At 47.3% G+C, this 20,073-nt stretch overlaps 3 protein-coding genes and 1 long non-coding RNA gene across 8 annotated transcripts; 3 read left to right on the forward strand and 1 right to left on the reverse strand.

Moving 5' to 3' along the window:
* Nucleotides 1-82: 82 nt before the first annotated feature.
* On the forward strand, nt 83-11,020 carry znf839 (zinc finger protein 839). Of its 2 annotated transcripts, XM_026153069.1 has the most exons (11): nt 83-1,108; nt 1,145-1,261; nt 4,996-6,066; nt 6,249-6,380; nt 8,265-8,378; nt 8,488-8,580; nt 8,823-8,969; nt 9,052-9,156; nt 9,345-9,432; nt 9,522-9,633; nt 9,844-11,020. In XM_026153069.1, the coding sequence occupies exons 1-11, from the start codon at nt 530-532 to the stop codon at nt 10,310-10,312; spliced, it is 3,027 nt and encodes a 1,008-aa protein (XP_026008854.1). In that variant the 5' UTR covers nt 83-529; the 3' UTR covers nt 10,313-11,020. The 2 variants fall into 2 exon arrangements, with proteins under 2 accessions (XP_026008854.1, XP_026008852.1); XM_026153067.1 differs by having other exon boundaries at nt 83-1,261.
* A 98-nt stretch (nt 11,021-11,118) lies between these two features.
* cinp (cyclin dependent kinase 2 interacting protein) lies at nt 11,119-16,768 on the reverse strand. Of its 3 annotated transcripts, XM_026153073.1 has the most exons (6): nt 16,497-16,768; nt 16,256-16,385; nt 15,254-15,416; nt 15,048-15,177; nt 14,215-14,344; nt 11,119-11,876 (listed from the first exon to the last, which is right to left on the reverse strand). In XM_026153073.1, the coding sequence occupies exons 2-6, from the start codon at nt 16,260-16,262 to the stop codon at nt 11,674-11,676; spliced, it is 633 nt and encodes a 210-aa protein (XP_026008858.1). In that variant the 5' UTR covers nt 16,263-16,385; nt 16,497-16,768; the 3' UTR covers nt 11,119-11,673. The 3 variants fall into 3 exon arrangements, with proteins under 3 accessions (XP_026008858.1, XP_026008859.1, XP_026008857.1); XM_026153074.1 differs by lacking the exons at nt 16,256-16,385; nt 16,497-16,768 and adding an exon at nt 16,031-16,249; XM_026153072.1 differs by lacking the exons at nt 16,256-16,385; nt 16,497-16,768 and adding an exon at nt 15,827-16,023.
* Nucleotides 16,758-18,511, forward strand: LOC113012750 (uncharacterized). Of its 2 annotated transcripts, XM_026153071.1 has the most exons (4): nt 16,758-17,425; nt 17,600-17,791; nt 17,861-18,071; nt 18,153-18,511. In XM_026153071.1, the coding sequence occupies exons 1-4, from the start codon at nt 16,777-16,779 to the stop codon at nt 18,385-18,387; spliced, it is 1,287 nt and encodes a 428-aa protein (XP_026008856.1). In that variant the 5' UTR covers nt 16,758-16,776; the 3' UTR covers nt 18,388-18,511. The 2 variants fall into 2 exon arrangements, with proteins under 2 accessions (XP_026008856.1, XP_026008855.1); XM_026153070.1 differs by having other exon boundaries at nt 17,600-18,071.
* Nucleotides 18,512-19,212: 701 nt separating this feature from the next.
* LOC113012466 (uncharacterized) lies at nt 19,213-19,773 on the forward strand. The gene is made up of 2 exons (XR_003270700.1): nt 19,213-19,302; nt 19,396-19,773. It is a non-coding gene; the product is annotated as an uncharacterized LOC113012466 (long non-coding RNA).
* The last annotated feature ends 300 nt before the right edge of the window (nt 19,774-20,073 follow it).

Here is a 20,073-nt window from a genome sequence, read left to right on the forward strand (position 1 = left end):
GATACATTTATAAAAGTAAATCAATATAAAGATGAAATTAGTGAAATATCCGGTATACAAAACTCTCTAATCAATCATAATGTGCTGTTTGCTCACAAACAGCTTTTCGTCAAAATGTCTTTATTTTAAAACGCTTAGGGTATCTTTAATGTAAATGCGATTTTATTTTCTATTAATCTTCAGTGAACTAAACTCGGCTGTGATTTTACACACTTTTAAAGTGATTTTAAACTTTTTTAAAGATGACCCACGCCGGATCTTTTCACGGTGAAACACTGGATCCGCTCCGGGAAATGCGCGCTCCCGCTCCTGCTCGGGCTAAGCTAGGCTAGTTCAAATCTCCCCCCGCTAACCGTCAGCGCTCCCGGTATCACTGCTCCCGTTAATGTCGTCCTTCATCCCCGCGGAGCGTTTCTGCTTCGTGCACACACAACGTCCATAAATCAGTATTTATTCGGTGTAATCGATCGATCGATCCGGTTGGTTTCATCCCCCGAGTGTCTGCACTGACTCCAACCTCACAGCCAAAATGGCGGACAGCGAGGGTGACAGAACAATAACAGCCCCGGAGTCGTCGGGGGCCGCGGATCAGCCCCCCACCGCCCTGAGCGCCCAGCCCGGGGACGGCTCACCAGCAACCCCCGCTGCTCACAGCAGCAAGCCCGGGGAGAACGTAGCGGCGGCCGGCAACCAGAGCGGCAATCTGAAGCCCGTGTCCGGCACGGAGGGCGACCAGCTGGGCCACAGTGTACCGGTGGCGTCCGGGGCTCAGCTGGCGGAGCTACTGCCGAGCCAGCCGGAGGAGCAGAGCATTCTGGTGGCCACGGAGTTCACCGACCTGGCTAACACCACCATCCTGTACGTGCAGCCAGACGGCAGTCTGGTGGAGAGCTCCGGGCTGACGGCAGAGGAGCAGCAGGCGCTGCTGGAGCAGCTCACCAAGCAGCAGGTGGTCCAGGTTTCCGACACCGAGGCGGCCCAGCTGCTCCAGCAGGGCCAGCTGATCAAACCGGCTCACAGCGCAGCTCTGGATCCGAGTCAGCTGCAGCAGGTCATCAACCAGGTCACCAAGTCCCAGCAGCAGCAGGTCCAGGTGTCACAGCAGCAGGTCCAGGTGTCACAGCAGCAGGTCCCAAAGCAGCAGATCCAGGTCTCCCAGCAGAACCTGAAAGGCCCGAACAACGCCTCCCAGCAGCTGAAGAGCGTGGCCCAGCAGGTGGCCATGCAGACGGGAAGCTCGATCCCCTTGATCCAGAAAAAGGTGGGTCACATAATAATAAAAATAATGATAATACTACATTTTATTTGAAAGCGCCTTTCAGAGCACTCAAGGACACTGTACACAGCAGAATAATAAAAGCAAGCAATTTACACAATCATAAGACATAAAACACATTTGAAATAGCAGAGTGTTATGTGGGATGAGCTGTTTTGAACAAGTGAGTTTTGAGTCTAGACTTAAAAAGAGAGAATGAAGTGATATTTCTTATATCAGGAGGAAGGGAGTTCCAGAGTCGAGCAGCTGAAAGCCCTGCTCCCCATGGTGGCAAGACGGGGAGAGGGGACAGAGAGAGAAGAAGATCTAAGACACCGAGATGGAATGGTGATCTGAACCAAATCAGAGAGAGGGAGAGATGTCGAATAGCCTTAAATGTATACAGAAGCATTTTGAAATTGATGCGATATTTGACCGGGAGCCAATGAAGCTGCTGCAAGACAGGAGTGATGTGATGGATAGAAGGGGTCCTGATGATAATACGGGCAGCAGAGTTCTGGACCCATTGGAGCTTGTGGATGGATTTTTGAGTAAGACCAAAAAGAAGCAAGGCTATGGACAAGAATGGCAGCGGCATGTGGGGAGAGAAAAGGGCGGCGACGATTAATGTTGCACAATTGAAAATATGCAGACCGAGTGACATTATTGATGTGGGAATTGAAAGATAGAGTACTGTCGAGGATGACACCCAAGCTTTTCACAGAGGAAGAAATGGAGTTTTATTTTTTGATTGAGTATTGATTGTAATAGAGAAACTGTTGGTTCTGGATAATGTTGATTTAGAGCCGACCAAGATAAGCTCGGATTTGTTACTGTTGAGTTTAAGAAAATTAGAAGAGAACCATGAATTTAGTTCGGCTAAACAGAGGGTGAGGGAGGATGGGGGGAGAGCAGAATCATAATTAAACCAGAAAACCAGACTGGAACTATTCATACAGATTATTGTTAGTTAAGTGTGAGTGGAGTTGTGGCAACTATCTTCTTGAGAATTTTTGAGAGGAATGGTAGATTGGAAAAAGGACAAAAATTGTCAAAATTTATGAGGTCTAGACCCGTTTTGTTTTTGGTTTTTTTTTGTTGTTTTTTTTTTTCAATATTGGGGTGACGGCAGCAACTTTGAAGGAAACAGGAACAGTTCCAGTGGTAAGTTAAGAATACAGGGTGGGCCATTTATATGGATACACCGTAATATTAAAGTCATGTTTGTGGCACATTAGTATATGTGAGGGGGCAAACTCCTCAAGATGGGTGGTGACCATGGTGGCCAATTAGAAGTCGGCCATCTTGGATACAACTTTTGTTTTTTCAATAGGAAGAGGGCCATGTGACACATCAAACTTATTGGTAATGTCACAAGAAAAACAATGGTGTTCTTGGTTTCAACGTAACTTTATTCTTTCATGAGTTATTTACAAGTTTCTGACCACTTATAAAATGTGTTCAATGTGCTGCCCATTGTTTTGGATTGTCAATGCAACCCTCTTCTCTCACTCTTCACACACTGATAGCAACACCGCAGGAGAAATGCCAGCACAGCCATCCAGTATCCGTAGTTTCAGGTGCTGCACATCTCGTATCTTCACACCATAGACAATTGCCTTCAGATGACCCCAAAGACAAAAGTCTAAGGGGGTCAGATCGGGAGACCTTGGGGGCCATTCAACTGGCCCACGACGACCAATGCACTTTCCAGGAAACTGTTCATCTAGGAATGCTCGGACCTGGCACCCATAATGTGGTAGTGTACCATCTTGCTGGAAAAACTCAGGGAACATGCCAGCTTCAGTGCATAAAGAGGGAAACAGATCATCATGTAGCAATTTCAAATATCCAGTGGCCTTGAGGTTTCCATTGATGAAGAATGGACCCACTATCGTTGTACCCCACATACCACACCAAACCATCACTTTTGTTGTTCCAACAGTCTTGGAGGGATCCATCCAATGTGGGTTAGTGTCAGACCAATAGCGGTGGTTTTGTTTGTTAACTTCACCATTCACATAAAAGTTTGCCTCATCACTGAACAGAATCTTCTGTGTGAACTGAGGGTCCTGTTTCAATTTTTGTTTTGCCCATTCTGCAAATTCTGTGCGCCGATCTGGGTCATCCTCGTTGAGATGCTGCAGTAGCTGGAGTTTGTAAGGGTGCCATTTGTGAGTAGCTAATACCCGCTGAAGGGATGTTTGACTAATGCCACTCTCCTGTGACATGCAGCGAGTGCTACGCTGTGGGCTCTTGCTGAATGAAGCTAGGACAGCCACTGATGTTTCTTCATTAGTGACAGTTTTCTTGCATCCACATTTTGGCAAATCCAACACTGAACCAGTTTCACGAAACTTAGCAAGCAGTTTGCTAACTGTAGCATGGGAGATGGGTGGTCTCGTAGGGTGTCTTGCATTGAAATCTGCTGCAATGACCCGATTACTGCGTTCACCAGATATCAACACAATTTCGAACCGCTCCTCACGTGTTGACCTCTTCGACCTGTCAATGGCTGTGAACAATGAGACACTTATAGATAACTCATGAAAGAATACATTTACGTTGAAACCAAGCACACCATTGTTTTTCTTGTGACATTACCAATAAGTTTGATGTGTCACATGGCCCTCTTCCTATTGAAAAAACAAAAGTTGTATCCAAGATGGCCGACTTCTAATTGGCCCCCATGGTCACCACCCATCTTGAGGAGTTTGCCCCCTCACATATACTAATGTGCCACAAACAGGACTTTAATATCACCAACCATTCCCATGTTATTACGGTGTATCCATATAAATGGCCCACCCTGTAGATGATTAATTTTAAATCTTAGTGGCGGCCGCCATTGCCGCAAACTGGAGTTTGGCTGAGCCGCGCTATGAGTGTAGAGTGTAGCTGGACTATTTGAAAGCAAAATAACAGGTCTTTGAGGGTCAGAAATCTGGCTGATAAGCAAGTGGTCAAATACGTGACACAGTAATTCACAAATAAATTGTTCAAAAATCATACAATGTGATTTTTGGATTTTTTCTTTTTAGATTCTGTCTCTCACAATGGAAATGCACCTATGCTGAAAATTGTAGACCCCTCCATGATTTCTAAATAAGAGAACTTGCAAAATCACAGGGTGATCAAATACGTATTGACATCACTGTATGAGGGGAAGCAAAGAGGGTAGACAGGCCTTGACCAGAACTGTAGGAATGGGGTCTCGCTGACAAGGAGAAGGTTTTGAATTACAGATGAAATCTGAAATATCAGTGACAGAGGGAAGTTGGAAAGCAGAAAGCAGTGTGATGGGAGTGGAATTGCAAATGAAGAGCTACATGGAGGAAGATCCATGCTGAGAAAGTCCAACTCGATTGGGGCCTGGACAGGTGATGCAGGTGAGGCGTGACAGCAGCAGCTCGCAGTGGGCTGCCGTCTCCATGTTTATGAACATGTTTACCTGCTGTTTACTTAACCACACGGTTAGTTTTTCAACTTCAGGTTCAGAAACATAAAAAACGGGTTTGGTTGTGAATTTTCACATTTGGAGCCCTTAGAACTTTTAAATGCTTCACACTGACATAAGAACTCATCAGTCCATTTTCATTATCCATACACTCTTCAGGAATCCTTAAACCAACTTCTTCATCAACTCAGTTTGTGATCTTAATGTTGCCATGGTAAAAAATCTCTGAATAATCACACTCATCGTGTGTTTTGATCTACTTTCTGTGTGTCTGTCCTTCCAGTCGGAGCCCGTTAGGATCCAGATCCAGGTGCCTCCCAAACAGGAAGTGAAGCCTGGCTCCGCCACCCAGCAGAAGTCGGTCACTCAGCCGCAAGTGAAGCTGTCAGCCAATGGCAGCGTGAGCAGCACTCAGATTATCCACATCCAGCCCGTGGTTGGTCAGGAGGGTCAGCAGTTCTTCCTGCAGCAGAATCCTGGAGACCCGCCCATCCAGCTGCTGCTACAGAGCCCCGCCCCCGTGGTCGGCTCACTGCTACCATTGGTCCACAAGCTGACAGGCCAGACGGCATCAGTTGCCTCCAGCGTAGGTCAGAAACCCACGGCAACACCAATCAGAGTGTCCACGGCACCCACTGTTAAGACCCCAATCCCTTCAATAATTAAGACTCCACCCACTACTGTGGCTAAAACTGTTAGCTTTCCATTAATTAAAACACCTGCTAACGGCACGATGACTGCTGCCCGTAAAAGTCCCATTAAACCACCTGTCACAGTCACGACAGTCCCAGTACAGACCGCCGCGCCTGCTGCACAATGTGTCACGGTGGCCACGCCCTCTACAGCCCCTCCCACTAAGGACAGAAGTGAGCAAAAAGAGAAGGAGAAGAAGGCAAAGAAGAGGGAGAAAAAAGCAATGAAGGTCCAAACCCGGTCCGGGCGGGTCTCCAGACCACCGAAGTACAAAGCCAAAGACTACAAGTTCATAAAGACAGAGGACCTCGCCGAAAGTCACCAGTCCGACTCAGACGACTACTCTGACATGAGCGTGGAGGAGGAGGACGGCGAGGGCAGCAGGAAGGATGGCGCCACGCCCGGCAGCTCCCTCACCTACAGCCACAAGTCTCGGTCCCACCGCTGCCAGACCTGCGACAAGGCCTACATCGGTGCTGGCGGCCTGAACCGCCACTACAAACTGAACCCGACCCACGGGGAGCCAGAGCCACCTGGCGACCCACCGGGTCCAGACAACAGCCAATCAGAGGAAACGGCAACAGTCGGCGTCAATGAGGAGGAGGAGGAGGAGGAGGAGAAAAATAAGGATGACAAACCTGCGGCCACGGCAACAAATAAAGTGAGAAATCATCCACCAATCACAGCAGAGATCTGTCATCCTACAGTTTATTTTCTTATTGTCTGTACAGTTAATAAGCTGTTAACTAACCAGCTAATTATGGCTGGTTAGCCCTTTCTGGAGATCAAACATTCAGGATAATAACAGCTGTCGACAGTAAGCTGACTGTTGTCCGTCTGCAGGTGGAGGGGGGTCCAGCAGCAGCTGTAGGACTCAGAGGCCTCCATCATCGGGGCCCCGGCCGTCCCCGAGGACGAGGGCGAGGCAGGGGGCGGGGACGAGGGCGGGGACGGTCACTGGGGCCGCCTCCTAAGGTGAGATTGCTCATGGAGTATGAAAGTGATGAACGGCTGCCGGTGAGAGTTCATGTTACAGCTAGCCGGTCATCATCGTTCCCAGACTGTGAAAGTGCCGTCGCTGTTCTGTTGTAGTTGAAGGACTTCAGCTTTTCAGCTCTTTGTTCTTGTTCAGGGAGAGAAATTTGCTCCCTGCAACATTACAGTCGGGCTCAATGTCTGCAGTGGAGAGCACACAGGTGACACTGCGAAGCAGAAGCTTCTTCCTCTTTGAGTGAAGAACAAAACTCCAGCTGTGACTCAGTTCATTTTTACTCCTGGCACAAACAACTGCTGCTTTGTAACCCGCTTCAGTTCACTCACTTCACCTTGCGTGTGCTTCAGAGGTCCCTGGCAGAGAGTGCACTGCTGCCTGCTCCTTTGTCACTTCACCTGGTGTTCCAGGTGTGCTTTATCCCAATTCAAAATAGAGCTGGGCGATATAATATTTTCTTCATATCACGATATGTTTTTTTTAAAATTTCCAGGCGATAACGATATCTATCACGATATAAGCCAAATAACTATATTTGTAAGATTTAAATGTGCCGTTGCTCACAAGTAAAATGTGAAATAATCAGCAGCTTGTTTTGATTTAAATATTTATTTCCCATAATAAGTTCAACAGGGTAGATGTACTTAAGGAACATGAGACTTTTTCAGATAAATAAAGGCAAATATTGCAAACTACACAAAAGGCAGCCGCTAAAGCGTTTAAGTTTCAAAATAGAACAAACGAAACAGACTAAATTGTCAATTCCACTTAGAAACAAAATATTAATTCTAAAAATAAATCTTAGTTTGTTTTACAGAAGAACAGACAAAACTGACTAACTTTTGTCAATATCAAATAAACTGAGAACTAAAAGGAAATTCTCAATCTCCCCTCGTTGTATAGCTTAGCTTTTCAAACTGTTTTAACAGTTACTTTAGTCTGACAAAAGACGAATGACGAATTAGCGCTTCCAGTCAGAGCCTGAGCATGCACCGCTTTATTGTATTTCCAGACTTGCTTTCGGCACATTTACAGTGCGCGCTACTCTGTTTTTTGTCAGACTTGAAATAGCTGAAATACCTTCACACTACGGAACTTCTATGGCTCTTCCGTTCGACAATCTCTCCGCATTGGAACCATCATCGGTTTTCTCTTCGCTCACGCTCAGTTGATTTTTCTCTAGTCGCCACACTCGTTTCCTCCATTACCCGGGCGGCACGGCGGCTGGCTGCTTCCCAAACAAATACACATGTGCGGCTTGGCACTTGTGCTGTACGTAACAAGTCACGTGACGCTGCGGCTGTGATTGGTTTGGCTCTGCACTACTTAATGTGGATTGGCTGTTCTTTTTTTTTTTTTTTAAGAGGACAAGAGACGAGGCCTATCACAATAGTTAAATTTTTCTATCGAGAAAAAGTTATTTCGCAACACATATCGTGATCGTTCTATCGCCCAGCTCTAATTCAAACTAAAGTACTTTCATCTCTCAGAAAACTCACATTTCTCAGAAACATGGGCTCTGACACATTTACAGTGAAGCTGCATTCATGCACGCACAGACACACTTGAATTGAAAAAGGATAAATGTTGCCTTCAAAATAAAAGCAACAAAGTAGTATCGTCCTACAAAATGGCAAAACACAGTAATCATTCTTTGTACGGTGTCTGCGATGGGACAAACGGCACAATATGCGACCTCACGCGCTGTCGGGGATGCTTTGCTGTAAATAGACCTTTGTTCAACTCTTATTAGAGCTTTGACTACATCTGTCACTTGTCCAGGTGAGCTCACCTGTACAGTAGTTTGCACAGAAACCTCGTCCTGCTCTGTTAGCACTCAGGTGAATCTGATTGCTCATTTTTCGCAGGTGACTGTGGGCCTCGTGAGTAGGAGAGGTCGTCGTGGTCGACCTCCAAAGTTGGGTGTTACCATGGTAACAGCAGAGCAGCAGGTAGAGAGAAGACGAGAGCGTCTAGAGGAGGTAAGGTGGAGGAAGCAGCTCCTTTCAGAGTAAAGGTCTTCAAAAATATTGATTTATGTGTAGTCACCTAATGCGCTAACACCTGAGTGTCCTATCACGTCGCTCACAGGTGGTGGAGCAGTGCGAGGATGAGGAGCTGATGGACATCGTTCTTCCTCGTCTGACCAAAGTGATGAGTCTGTGGGAGCTAATGCTGGCAAAGGTACGCACACACGAAGGACAAACCTTTATCCACACCTGCCAGGATCTGTGACATCATCAGGGGCTCAGAATCAGAATACTTTATTAATGCCAGAGCAAATTATGTGAGCACAAGACAGTGGAGCATGTTATTCCAAACAGCTGACAGTTTAAACTGAGCTGCTCTCTCATCGCACTGACTCTTATTTTCTCTGTAAATGATGTGCAGCTATTGCAGTGTATCATGTGCCCTGGCTGTTCCAGGTGGAGCGCGGCGGTCTGGGTCGAACTCATTTCCCAGACATTTACCGTGAGTTCGAGTCCCTGCAGGCTCAGGTGAGGCAGGCCGCCCAGGATTACATCAGCAGCCCGCAGGGTGGAGCCACGCCCCTGGAAATCAGGAACATAGAGGTGAGGCCCATGCTGACATCAGAACGCCTGTTACAAGTGGACCCTGCGGCGTACAGGTGACCCAGACCGTGCTGTGTTTCAGGTGGCCAGGTCTCTAGGGATCCTGGACGAGGTGAACAGGATGAAGGTGGTTCCTGGAGCGTCTCCTGGCTCCAGTTCAACAAATAAGAACGTGCGATACATGGAGGTAAGCACACCTGCATCCAAGTTGTTATAACAAGATAAGCCTACGTCCCCGCACGGTCGGGCGGTCAGTCTAAGCAGCCAATCACAGCTTTAGAGTCGTAGCTGACAATGAGGTCGACCACAGCTTCTCACTGAGGTTTACCTGAAGATTAGAGGTACGGTTCTAATCCGCATCAGTCTCCTTCCCAGAACTCTAAGATGCTGCCGCCATCCAAGAGGTTCAAGATGGAGAACAGCGTCCCCGTGCATCACAATGGCCTCGAGACGCCAAAAACAGGTATGGCTGGAATGTCCTAATCTACAGCTAAATTACAGATAAAACATCTATCTCTGCTTTCTTAATCTCTCTGCATGTCGTCCGACCAGGTGGGACCGCGGTGACCTCTGTGACCCCTCTGAAGTCCTGCTCGGTCTCTGTCGCTCCTCTCGTGATTCCAGAGGGAACCAGACTGTTGACAGTCTCTGCTGACTCCTCCAGGTGAGCTGTCTCTACCTCCTGTTTGCTGAGTACATGTGCATGGTAGCCACGCCCTGAGGTGACGATGTGATCACAGGTTACCTGTGAGGTCAGGGTTTCCGTAATGTGGCGAATGTATTTTTACTCGGCCATTTCTAGAAAATCGAGTTCAGGTGAGGTCACTTGTGGAAAGCGCTCCTGTCTCACTGCACTGCAATGTGTTTCTCACAGCTCCTCACAGGCTCCCCCTGACACCCCTATGGAAGTGACCCCAGGTGAGGACCATGACATCCACCAGGATCAGGCGTCAAGCTCGACAGACATCGGACCCCGGGTGACGGAGCTGGAGAAAGCTCTGGGTTCAGGTCCCAGTGACCCCACGAACACAAAGTCATCTGAGCCCACCCCTACAGCCGGATCTGTCATCAACCCTGAATCCAGCCTGATCCAGACTCTAAGCCCCTCCCACCCTGAGTTGGGCCCCACGGAGGCCAAAGAGGTGCAGGAGGGCGAGGAGATCTACATCCAGACGGAGGGGCTGACGGTGCAGCTGGCAGAACCGGGCTCAGACGGGATTGTGATCGTTAACGGGCCAGATGGAACCACCATGCACATTCAGACCCCGGAGGGCGTGCCGCTGGAGGCGGTCCAGGCCCTGCTGGGCATTGAGGCGTCCGACGGAGCCAAAGCCCCCCAGTAAACACCTGGACCGGAACCAGCACCTGGTCTGTACCACGCTGACTTGTAAGGTGGAGTGAGGCAGTGCTGCAGACAGACGTACTTGACACCATCCTGCACCTTCGGCGCCCCCCTCAGGTTTCTGCTGGACTTTACAGCTGTAGTAAACACTGCCACCTGCAGGGGGCGCCTGCTCTGACTCCGCCCTGCTGAGGACAACAGGACGAACAACTCCGTTAACCTGACCCCAGACCGTACCTGGAAACTTAGGTCCGGTCATTTCTGGTTCAGACTGAAGCTCCTGTTGATGATGTTCGCCATGACTTCAGAAACCAGAGGGATGGCGTCATGGCGACAGGTGGTTTCACCTTCATCCAGGTGCAGTAGCGTGTTCTGCAGACTCCGGGCTCTGTACAGTGCATCTGATTGGCTCGTTTAGTGCCACCTGTGATGATGTCATCAGCAGCCTCCCTGGTTTCCTGGACTCCTGATTGGCTGTGAATGTGTAAACTTTGTGTCTGGACTCGTTGACCGTGAAGTGATCCGTTGGATGTTCATATGTAGATAAAGTTTAAAAAGTTGCACTATTTTATTACTTTTTATAAAATTCACACAACACGTTCTCCAAACGGGATGAGAACATTTGGAGAACCGACACGAGAACAGAGGGAAAAAACGTTGTCCTGTTCGAGTGTTTCCTGTTCCTCCCAATAAACTAAGCTGAACTCCACCCACCTCAAAGCGTCTGTGTTCTCACGCACACACCTGTCAACCCTCTAACCAGGGATGTCCACCTTGTGCTTCCACTGAAAATTTAAAACACACACAGCAGATTTGAAACAACTTTATTGTACACTTTTCATGTGTACAAAGACCTCCGTCTTTATTTCAGGCACATAAACGCATCACATCCATAAAGGGCGGGCTGTGGGCTTCAGCACCCAGACGCCATCGCTATAGGTGGCTCATGCAGAGTCTGACCAGGTGTGTCACTTCCGGTTTGAACAAACTTGCCATCAATCCGTGATGTAACAAGAAAAAACAAAAACGCTTCAAACATAACATCGCCACGGCAACCAAACCCTTGAGCGGGTAAGTTCTTTGTGGAGATGTTTAATATTAATGATGTCATCAGAATTAAGCCACACAAGTACAGGTGAGGCGACAGGTGAGCTCCGCTGTGCTGATGACAGGTCACGTGTTGATCAGTTTATTGCCTGTGATCTCAAACAAAAAAGGGGCTGAGTGAGTCTCCTTCATCGAGGTGGAGCCAGGGTCACACCTGCATCAGGTTTAATGGATGATCAATAGAGTCACTCATCAGTCTGGCGTTCCTCTGTTGCGACTCTTTCATGTGCTTCATCTCCAACAGGGCTGATGGTCTCACAGTGGGCGGTGCCCAGTCTCCAGCAGCAACGCCTCCAGCCTGAGTCTGCTCTGCGTGGGAATGAACGGCTGATGGAGCCAGCAGGACAGAAAGACCATGCAGAGGTCAGAGGTCACCGTGTGAGCCACTTCCTGTAGGATTGTCTGCTTTAAGAGGAGCTCCTGACGGAACGAGTCGAGCAGCACCTGAGAGATTTCACCTGAAACACAAATTAAACAATCACCCAAAGGGATCACAGCATGCAGCTCCACGACAGGACAGGTAGTGTGCTGCCTCACTCAGGGGCACGTTACAGGAAGCAGGTTCAGTTACAACTGAGTCTTTTAACCTCGAGATGAGGGAGAAAGAGAGTTAACGTCGACTATGACTCCTCCCCTCCTGCTGCACCTGAATCAGCTGACTGACCTCAGATTCATGAAGTTGGAGCTCGGGGGAGACAGTCTGCAGAAGTCTTTACAAACGCTGAAGTCTCACATTTATGTTAGTTTGTTATTTTTGTGTTTAGCACGAAGCTCTGACAGTCAATCAGTAATCAATGTATCAGGACAGAGACAGTGATGACATCACAGATCTATCATCTCCGTGACTCTGTGGACAGTGACGCTGTCAGTTTCCTACATTGCAAACGTTTACTGTGTTACACTCTAATCACCGATCGATCATTTATCATAGTCACCGCTGGAGAATATCTGAGTGAAGATGAGTTCAGATGACTTTTAGACTCTTAAACTGAGACCGTGACGTTTCAAGGCTGCCGCAGACAGTCTGATTGTAATCGGCAAAGTTATTATCGTTAACGAAAACTAACGAAATAACGAAAACTAGAAGTGAAAAAACATTTTTGTTAACGGAAATAATCTTAGTTAGTTTTCCTTTTTTTGTTTTTAACTGAATTTATAGCAAAAATGTGTTTAGTTTTCATTGATGTGTGCGTGTCATACAATAGTCAAGGGTGAAAATGAAGTTTAGTTTCCAGGTTTTTTTTTTCTTGCCGTGTCTCATTATGCCAGCAGGTGGCAGTACGTTAGTCGAGTCGTCTGTGCTGCTCCGTCCACGCGCAGAATCATGTCAGGAAAAGTCGGGAGAAAGCGCCAGAGTCCAATTTGGGATTACTTTGAGTATGACTGTGTTTTGGATAAAGCACGTGTCTTGTAGTGGAAAGAGACAAATTATGAGGGACATTTCTAAAGGGAAAAAATCCCACAAACCTTAAAGTGCACTTGAAAAGCTCACACAAGAAGACTAACCTAGCTTACCTTGAGAAGGTAAGGGAGCACACTCAACCCTCATCCCCAGAAAACAGAAGCTAACCCCAGGCAAGGCAGCGTGATGCATCCCGAGACAACAGGACGGGGATATCTACATAACTATGTGAGTCAATTGCCTTCAAAAAGTTTATCAATTCACTTGAACCAAAATTACGAACACCCGGTGGTGCAAGAGTTAATAGTCTCATTGGGGCCAAGATATACATTTTATAGTTGCCTGGTATCAATGGTTGTTCATCTGCCTTTATTTATTTATTTATTTATTTTTTATTTATTTAAAGAACCCATAGGTGGGAATGTGAGTTGTCTGTCTCTGCGTGTTAGCCCTGCGACAGACAGGCGACCTGTGCAGGGTGCAGGGTATGGTAGCTGGAATAGCAACATACCCAAGGATAAGCAGAAGAGAATGACTGATATGATGAAACTGGGATTTTGTTACACTTAATTATTGCAAACACAACTAAAACTATAACTGAAACTAATCAAAACTAAACTGAAACTAAGGATTTTCAAAAAAATAAAAACTAAACTAAACTAGCAAACAATTGGTAAAAACTAATTAAAACTGATATAAAATTGAAAATCTGAAGTCAAAACTAAATCAAAATAAAAACTAATGAAAATTGCAAAACTATTAAAGCCCTGGTAATCGGATTACATTTCAGTCCCTGAATGTCATCTAACCACATTTTAAAGGTTCCGAGTCTGAGCCTCGACATGTTTGGATCTGCTTCAAGGAATCGCAGGCTCCGGAACAGATCCAAAATGGATTCGGATCACAGATTCAGACCGAATCCGGTTCCAGCTCATCCCGCGTGGCTCTATTTGGATCGTTTACAGCTTCTGCATCTCTGACTTCAACCTTCTCTGCTCAGCGTGCGGGCAGCTGAGTGAAAGCTGAGCCACATTTGTCTTTTATCGTTGGAAACTTTGATGTTTTACTCAATGACTGTCAGACAGCCATCGTTGATCATGAAGTTGATATGAGATCAGATTATAATTGTTGACACAATTTAAGCATTTTTATCCTATAATGGCAGAATTAATGGAATTTGTTAGTGTTAGCAGAAACCGCAGCAGAAACAATTGAATAAAATCTGAGTAGAGGGCGGATCTGGCTGGAGGCTGTTGCTATGGGCAACTAATCTCACAGCTCCATCAGTAAACTGTGGCTGAATCATCGGATTTAAAGTGAAACGTAAAATTAAGATTAAGCTTCATCTGACCAGTCCTAGCTGCTACACGGTTTCCATCAGCCACGCTGCTCACCAAACTCGCTGGTGCTCCAGCTGTGAAACAGAGGAGTTTTTCTTCCTTCGGCTCCAAACTGAAACGCCTCCAGATCCTCTACTCCACGCTGTGATGTCATCAGACGAGCCATCTTCGTCACCACAGCAGCCTGACAGGAAACAAGAAATGATGTCACACAGTGTTAGAGGTCTTGACGCATGCTCGATGAGCCAGGTAAGCGAATCCCAAAAAGTTGATTCTGTCACTTGGAAGAGTGACGAAATGTTTCTCCCACTGAAAACGCCGCGTCCTCATGAACAGAATCAAACCTGATCAGCCTATCAGAGCAGAGCTCCTTCATCGGTCACATGATACGTGTAAAATGCTTGTCATATGAGCATGCTCAGAGGCTCCAGCAGAACACTGATAGCCTCCTTCCTGATTCCTGTTATTGATTATTATCTTGCTTGATTAGCTCTATCTGGGAGTTCAGGTTTAACTGATCCAGCTCACTCAGAGAAAGATGGGAAAAGGTGAACCTGATGATGGCATCACTTTAAATCAACAAACTGAGATTCAGTTTAACTTCGTAAAGCAGTTGTGCGCATCAGCCCAAGGAGGAGGAGCCTTAATCTGTGTCACATGCTCAGTCAAGATCAATACTGATCAGCTTTTGTTCAGTGGTCAATAAAAGACTCACACAGACTTTCTTTTGAAAGGTCTGTGTGAGCTTTTACTCTCCGCACTCAGATTGTTGATCACTGATGGAGCTGCTCTGTGTGTGTGTGTGTGTGATTATTGATTGGATTCTGAACCAGTGTTTTGTTTTTGTCTCTGAAACTAAGTGTAAATAAAGTTTTTTGAAGCTTCACCATTTTGTCAACGATTTCCTGCAGTTTGAGACATTTGTCCTGCAGCTCGGAGGCTCCGCCCACGTGCTGTGATGAGGAAGAGGGTGGAGGCGATGAAGAGTTGTTGAGCAGCAGCTGATCGCTCTGAGCACTGAAAACAGATTTCAGATCGATCAATCACATGATCGATCAACACCTGGCATTCCTGAAATCATCAGTAAACTGACCGCCTCATGTTGATGATGCTCTCCACCGCCATGAAGCCATCCTCATTCAACCTGTCCCACCGCAGCATCATGTTGTGCCAGTCGGCAGCGTTGTCTTTGATCTTTCTCGCACTTCCTGTGATCGCAGCAGACTTCCTGTTTGCTGACGTCACTGAGATGTCACCTGAAAACAGAGTCACGTGATTTTGTTGTTGATGGTTTTAGTGACAGAGCGTGCAGGCGACACAAGACAATCCATAAAACCTGCGTAAACCTCGGTTCTCAACGTGCAGCTCGCCGCCTCACAGCGGCCTCTGTCACTTCCTGTGATCTCACAGCTCAGAACGTGACAACATTTCTAAACTTTTTGTAAAAAAAAAAAGTCATTTAAAAAAAACAAACAAAAAAAAACATACAAATGTCAAAAATTTTAATAAAATGAAGTAAAGCAAATTAAAAACAAACAAATATGAGCGGCTCCTCGTCACTGACCAATCAAAGACATGATGCTACTTTAACATGTGCAGCCTTCAGGAAGTCACCTCATTGCATCATTCAGCTGTCAAAGGTCAACCGTAACTAACCCTAACCCACCATGAAGCCAGTCCAACATATCCAGGATTTCTTGCCTTGTCTGGCTTCACTGACCTCATCCACTGCAGCCAGAGGTCACTTCATCCAGCTAACTCAGGGTTTACCTGACTTTAGCCGGGTCAGGGGGTATTTCACCATGGTAACGCTGCCGGTCTGAAGCGATAATGATTCCTGCTGGTCAATAATCGATATCAAGCTGCCCACCTTTATGGTCCACGTGACTCCAGGCAAAGGTGAAATCCTACAGGGACCTCAGGTGTATACATATGACGTCACTCTTTGTTGTCGTTTTGGTCTCTAAGCTCTGACCCTGAGCGCGTGATCGCTGATTAATAACGGAAAGGCTTCCGCCAGTCAGCTGATACCTTTTGCTGCGCGTGCCATCGATCAGCTGGTTAGTCACGTGTGGATCGATTATCAATCACCCACCTTCCATCTGATCGATCAGCTCCGACCAGCTCCACCCGCTCAGCTTCTTCTTCGGCGGTTTTTCTTCCAGTCGTCTTCTTTGACCGCGGGTGTCTGGTTTCCGGTCTCGGCACTCCTCAGGTAAACTCACCTGTGCGCGAGAAGCAATGTTCTGACTTTAAACTGATTTTCTGCTCTTACACGTGACTGACGATGCAGCCTTTTCAATTCTCTGACATGCGCAATAACGTCTGAAACTTACTGGCCGTGACGTCAGCACTGGGACCGGATGTTGTAAGTAAGTGTCACTGCGCCTGCGCTAACACTGGGACTGCCGTACTTTTACTGACTCTCTTTTTCTGTGGAGATCTTTTAAAATCTGGCGATAATCAATAATATCACGTAGGCGCAGGCAGAGTAAGAAGAACTGTTGGAGCTGACCATAGACACGTTCTCAGCTAATCAAAAAGGCGGTGTTGCGGCTGTGATGACGTTAGGGCCGCTGCTCAGGTAGCTCCGTGATCGATTATCGGAGGTGAGAGATGGCGCTGCAGCTTCCGGCCGAGTTGTGGCTGAAGGTGTTCAGCTTTCTGTCCTGGAGGGACAAACTGAGCATGCGCTGCACCTGCTCATACTTCAGACACCTGCTGGATAAGTCCCGCCCCTTGTGGAGGGGCTTCAGCGTGGTGCTGCAGAACCTCTCGCGCTATAACCGCTCGTTCTGGCGTAGCCTGGCTCAGAGGCACGTGGGTAACGTGCTGCTGCGCTCAGGTAAGAGGAAGCACCTGAAGCAGCTGCACGCCTGGCTACCGTCGCTCTGCGGCCTGCGACTGGACGACTGGAGAGAAGGGGGCGTGGATGATCTCAGACTGTTCCGCCAGCTTCAGCGACTGTCCGTCACTTCCTGTTCCATTCCGCTGAGGAACCTGGACTTCCTGTTTCCTCTGAGTCAGCAGCTGACGCAGCTCAGCCTCTGTAACGTGCAGCTCACCTGTTCTGCCTCTCACCTGTTGGCCACCGTTGGTCAGTTGACGTGTCTGACCTCGCTACTGCTGCACCACGACGGCAGCCTAAGGGTCCCGTCCCTCAGCGGTGTCCTCGCTCACCTGAGCGAGCTCACACACCTGTCCTGGACCATGATCACCTACAGGACACTTCCACACGACTTCTTCAGCCCCGCCCACCACACAGGTTGGCACACCTGGATCAGTCGCTCGCTGAGATATGTAATAGTTAGATTATTGATCTTGATGGTTAGGCACTGGTGTGTTCTGCCTTCCTGCTGACCTGCCTCACCTCTGAGATGGAACAGAGACAGGCGAGATCAGACGTCACATGACTCAGGTGTGTTTTATCGTCCTGCAGGTGACGCCGCATTGCAGCTGCTGGACTTGCAGCTGCTGAATTATGACGCCGTGGTGACACAGGAAACGCTGCAGCCTTTGTCCCGCCTCCGTAGCCTGTCAGTGTTCCACCTGTACTCCGTACCTGGACCCACCTGTCACCTGCAGACGTGGCTGACGTCACTGCCACACCTAACCAACCTCAGCATCCACGGTGAGTGTCTGTTTCCCCCCTTCGTATTTGTCTATCTGAGCATCTCTCTTATGTCTGCATATTCAATAGGAGGCCACCCCCTGGCATCGTACGCTGACTTCCTGCCCACCTCGCTGCTCAGCCTGACGCTGTGTGTGGACCTGCAGCCCAACGACCTGCGGGTGGTCTCCGCCCGGGCACCGCAGCTTGAGCATCTTCACCTGGAGCCCTGGAGCTCGTCGTCCGACCTCATCAGACTCCTCCCACAGCTGTTCCCTCATCTGAAAACGCTGCGGATAAGGTGAGCCCGACACGTCACACGCAGTGTCTCTGTTGTAAGTGTCATGATGATTTCCATGGTAACCTGCCGTCGCTGTTTCAGGCACCAGCACGTGTCTGACGATGACTTCCTGCAGCTGCAGCGACTGCGGCGCCTAGACACTCTGGAGGTTCTGGACTCGTACTACAGACCTGACCCGAGCGACCCAAGCCGGGTCATCTTTGAGCCGAGTCCTCGTTTGCTGCGGCTGACCTCTGACCTGCAGAGACTGACCAATCACAGAGTCAGAGTCATCACCAGCTCACATGGAGACCTGCTCAGCTGCCACTGTGTCTGACCAGTCCATGGCTGTGTCCCAATTCAGGGTCTGCACGCTTGAAGTACGCACACTACGCATACTACGTACTTCTCGTACTATAAGTACGAGAAGTGCGGAAGTGAGAGGCTTGTGAAATGGGATGGTCTAGCCTTCGTCGCGCTGTTCAGGTTGCCTAGCAACCATGAAACTAACCGTGAGAAACGGTACATACAGCTTTGTGTGACAGAAATGAAGGAGAAAAAATGTTTTGTTGGTCATTCATTTTTGTCATGACATCACTTTAGTTGAGTATCTGAGGCTGAGACCACGGGACTGTAAAACATGATTGTTGGGCTTCATTTCTGTGCTGAACAGTCATTTAAGATTAGTTAGTAAATAACAATTAGTTAATGTTGTTCATGAGACTAAAGTCAACTCACTGTGGTAATGTAAATATAATATGGCCAATATTATAGTATTGTCAGATTATTATGATATATATATATATATGGCTTTACAACCAAGTTAACGCTGAAAGTACAGACATCACTAATGTCACTTTGCCGACATGTGGCCAACAGCAATGTTTTAATGTTCTTCATTATTAAACATTCGCACATAAATTCTTGACATCACATTCAGTACTTACTTTTGACAGTTCACTCTTCGGCCGCTCCCTTCTGCCATATTTCGCGGCAAAATTATCCACACCCACCGCCGCACTATGAATTGTGGGATATATGGGACCACGAAGCATGCACCGGGCCACGCTTGATATTTGGGGAAATCGACGGCGCATTTGGAGTATGCATTTGAAGTACACTTCCAATTGGGACAGCCGTCGCGTGGCGGTGACGTAATCACACTTAAAATGCGTACTTCAAGCGTGCAGACCCTGAATTGGGACACAGCCAGTGAGAGTCTGCCCACCGCGATCAAGATGTAAAACAAAAGGTGGGCCATCGCATCACCTTCAGCTTACTATCCAATTGGCTTTCAGGATCAGCCACCTGGGCCCAACAGAACCATTCATTTATTCTTTCACAGATACGATACGAAAGAAAGGACGAGATCATCGACATCATCATCACAGGGGGAGGGGACACGGCCGGTTCAAAGCTTCTGTGTAGTCATGGTTACACTCAATGATATGGTGAGGGTCCGGCCGCAGCTGCCGTTATCACTGCTGCATTCTGGGTAACGCTTTGGTAATCAATCACTTTATTGAACCTTTGATTTCAGACACTGAATGTGTTTCGGGACTTTGAATCGGTTGATAAATAAAAAGTTGTTTGTTTGTTTTTTATTTGATTTATTGCAGGGTTTGAACTTTAACCTTTTTCTGAGGTCACATGTCATATTTGAATCTTTTGAATAATGACGCGTTTTCTTCAAATGTCAAAATAAAACTTCTTCCTGTTTTGATTTATTTTGTCTGGGTTTTTTTTCTGCTTCAAAATCCAAACAAATATTTGAAACAAAAAAAACAAAACAAGACTGAAAAACATTAAAAACCAATAATTAACTACTTACAGATTTACTAATCAGACTTATTGATCTTCTGTCTATTAACCTAACCGGAGAGTTAGGGTCGATTCTTTGTTCAACTGGCTTGGCTGTAGCTCAGGTGGCAGAGCAGGTCAGCCACTAATCAGAAGGTTGGTGGTTCGATCCCAGGCTGCCTCCTGGCTGCATGCCAAATATCCTTGGGCAAGATACTAACCC

Source organism: Astatotilapia calliptera, chromosome 19 (assembly GCF_900246225.1).
Source record: "Astatotilapia calliptera chromosome 19, fAstCal1.2, whole genome shotgun sequence".
In the NCBI taxonomy this organism is placed as follows: Eukaryota; Metazoa; Chordata; class Actinopteri; order Cichliformes; family Cichlidae; genus Astatotilapia; species Astatotilapia calliptera.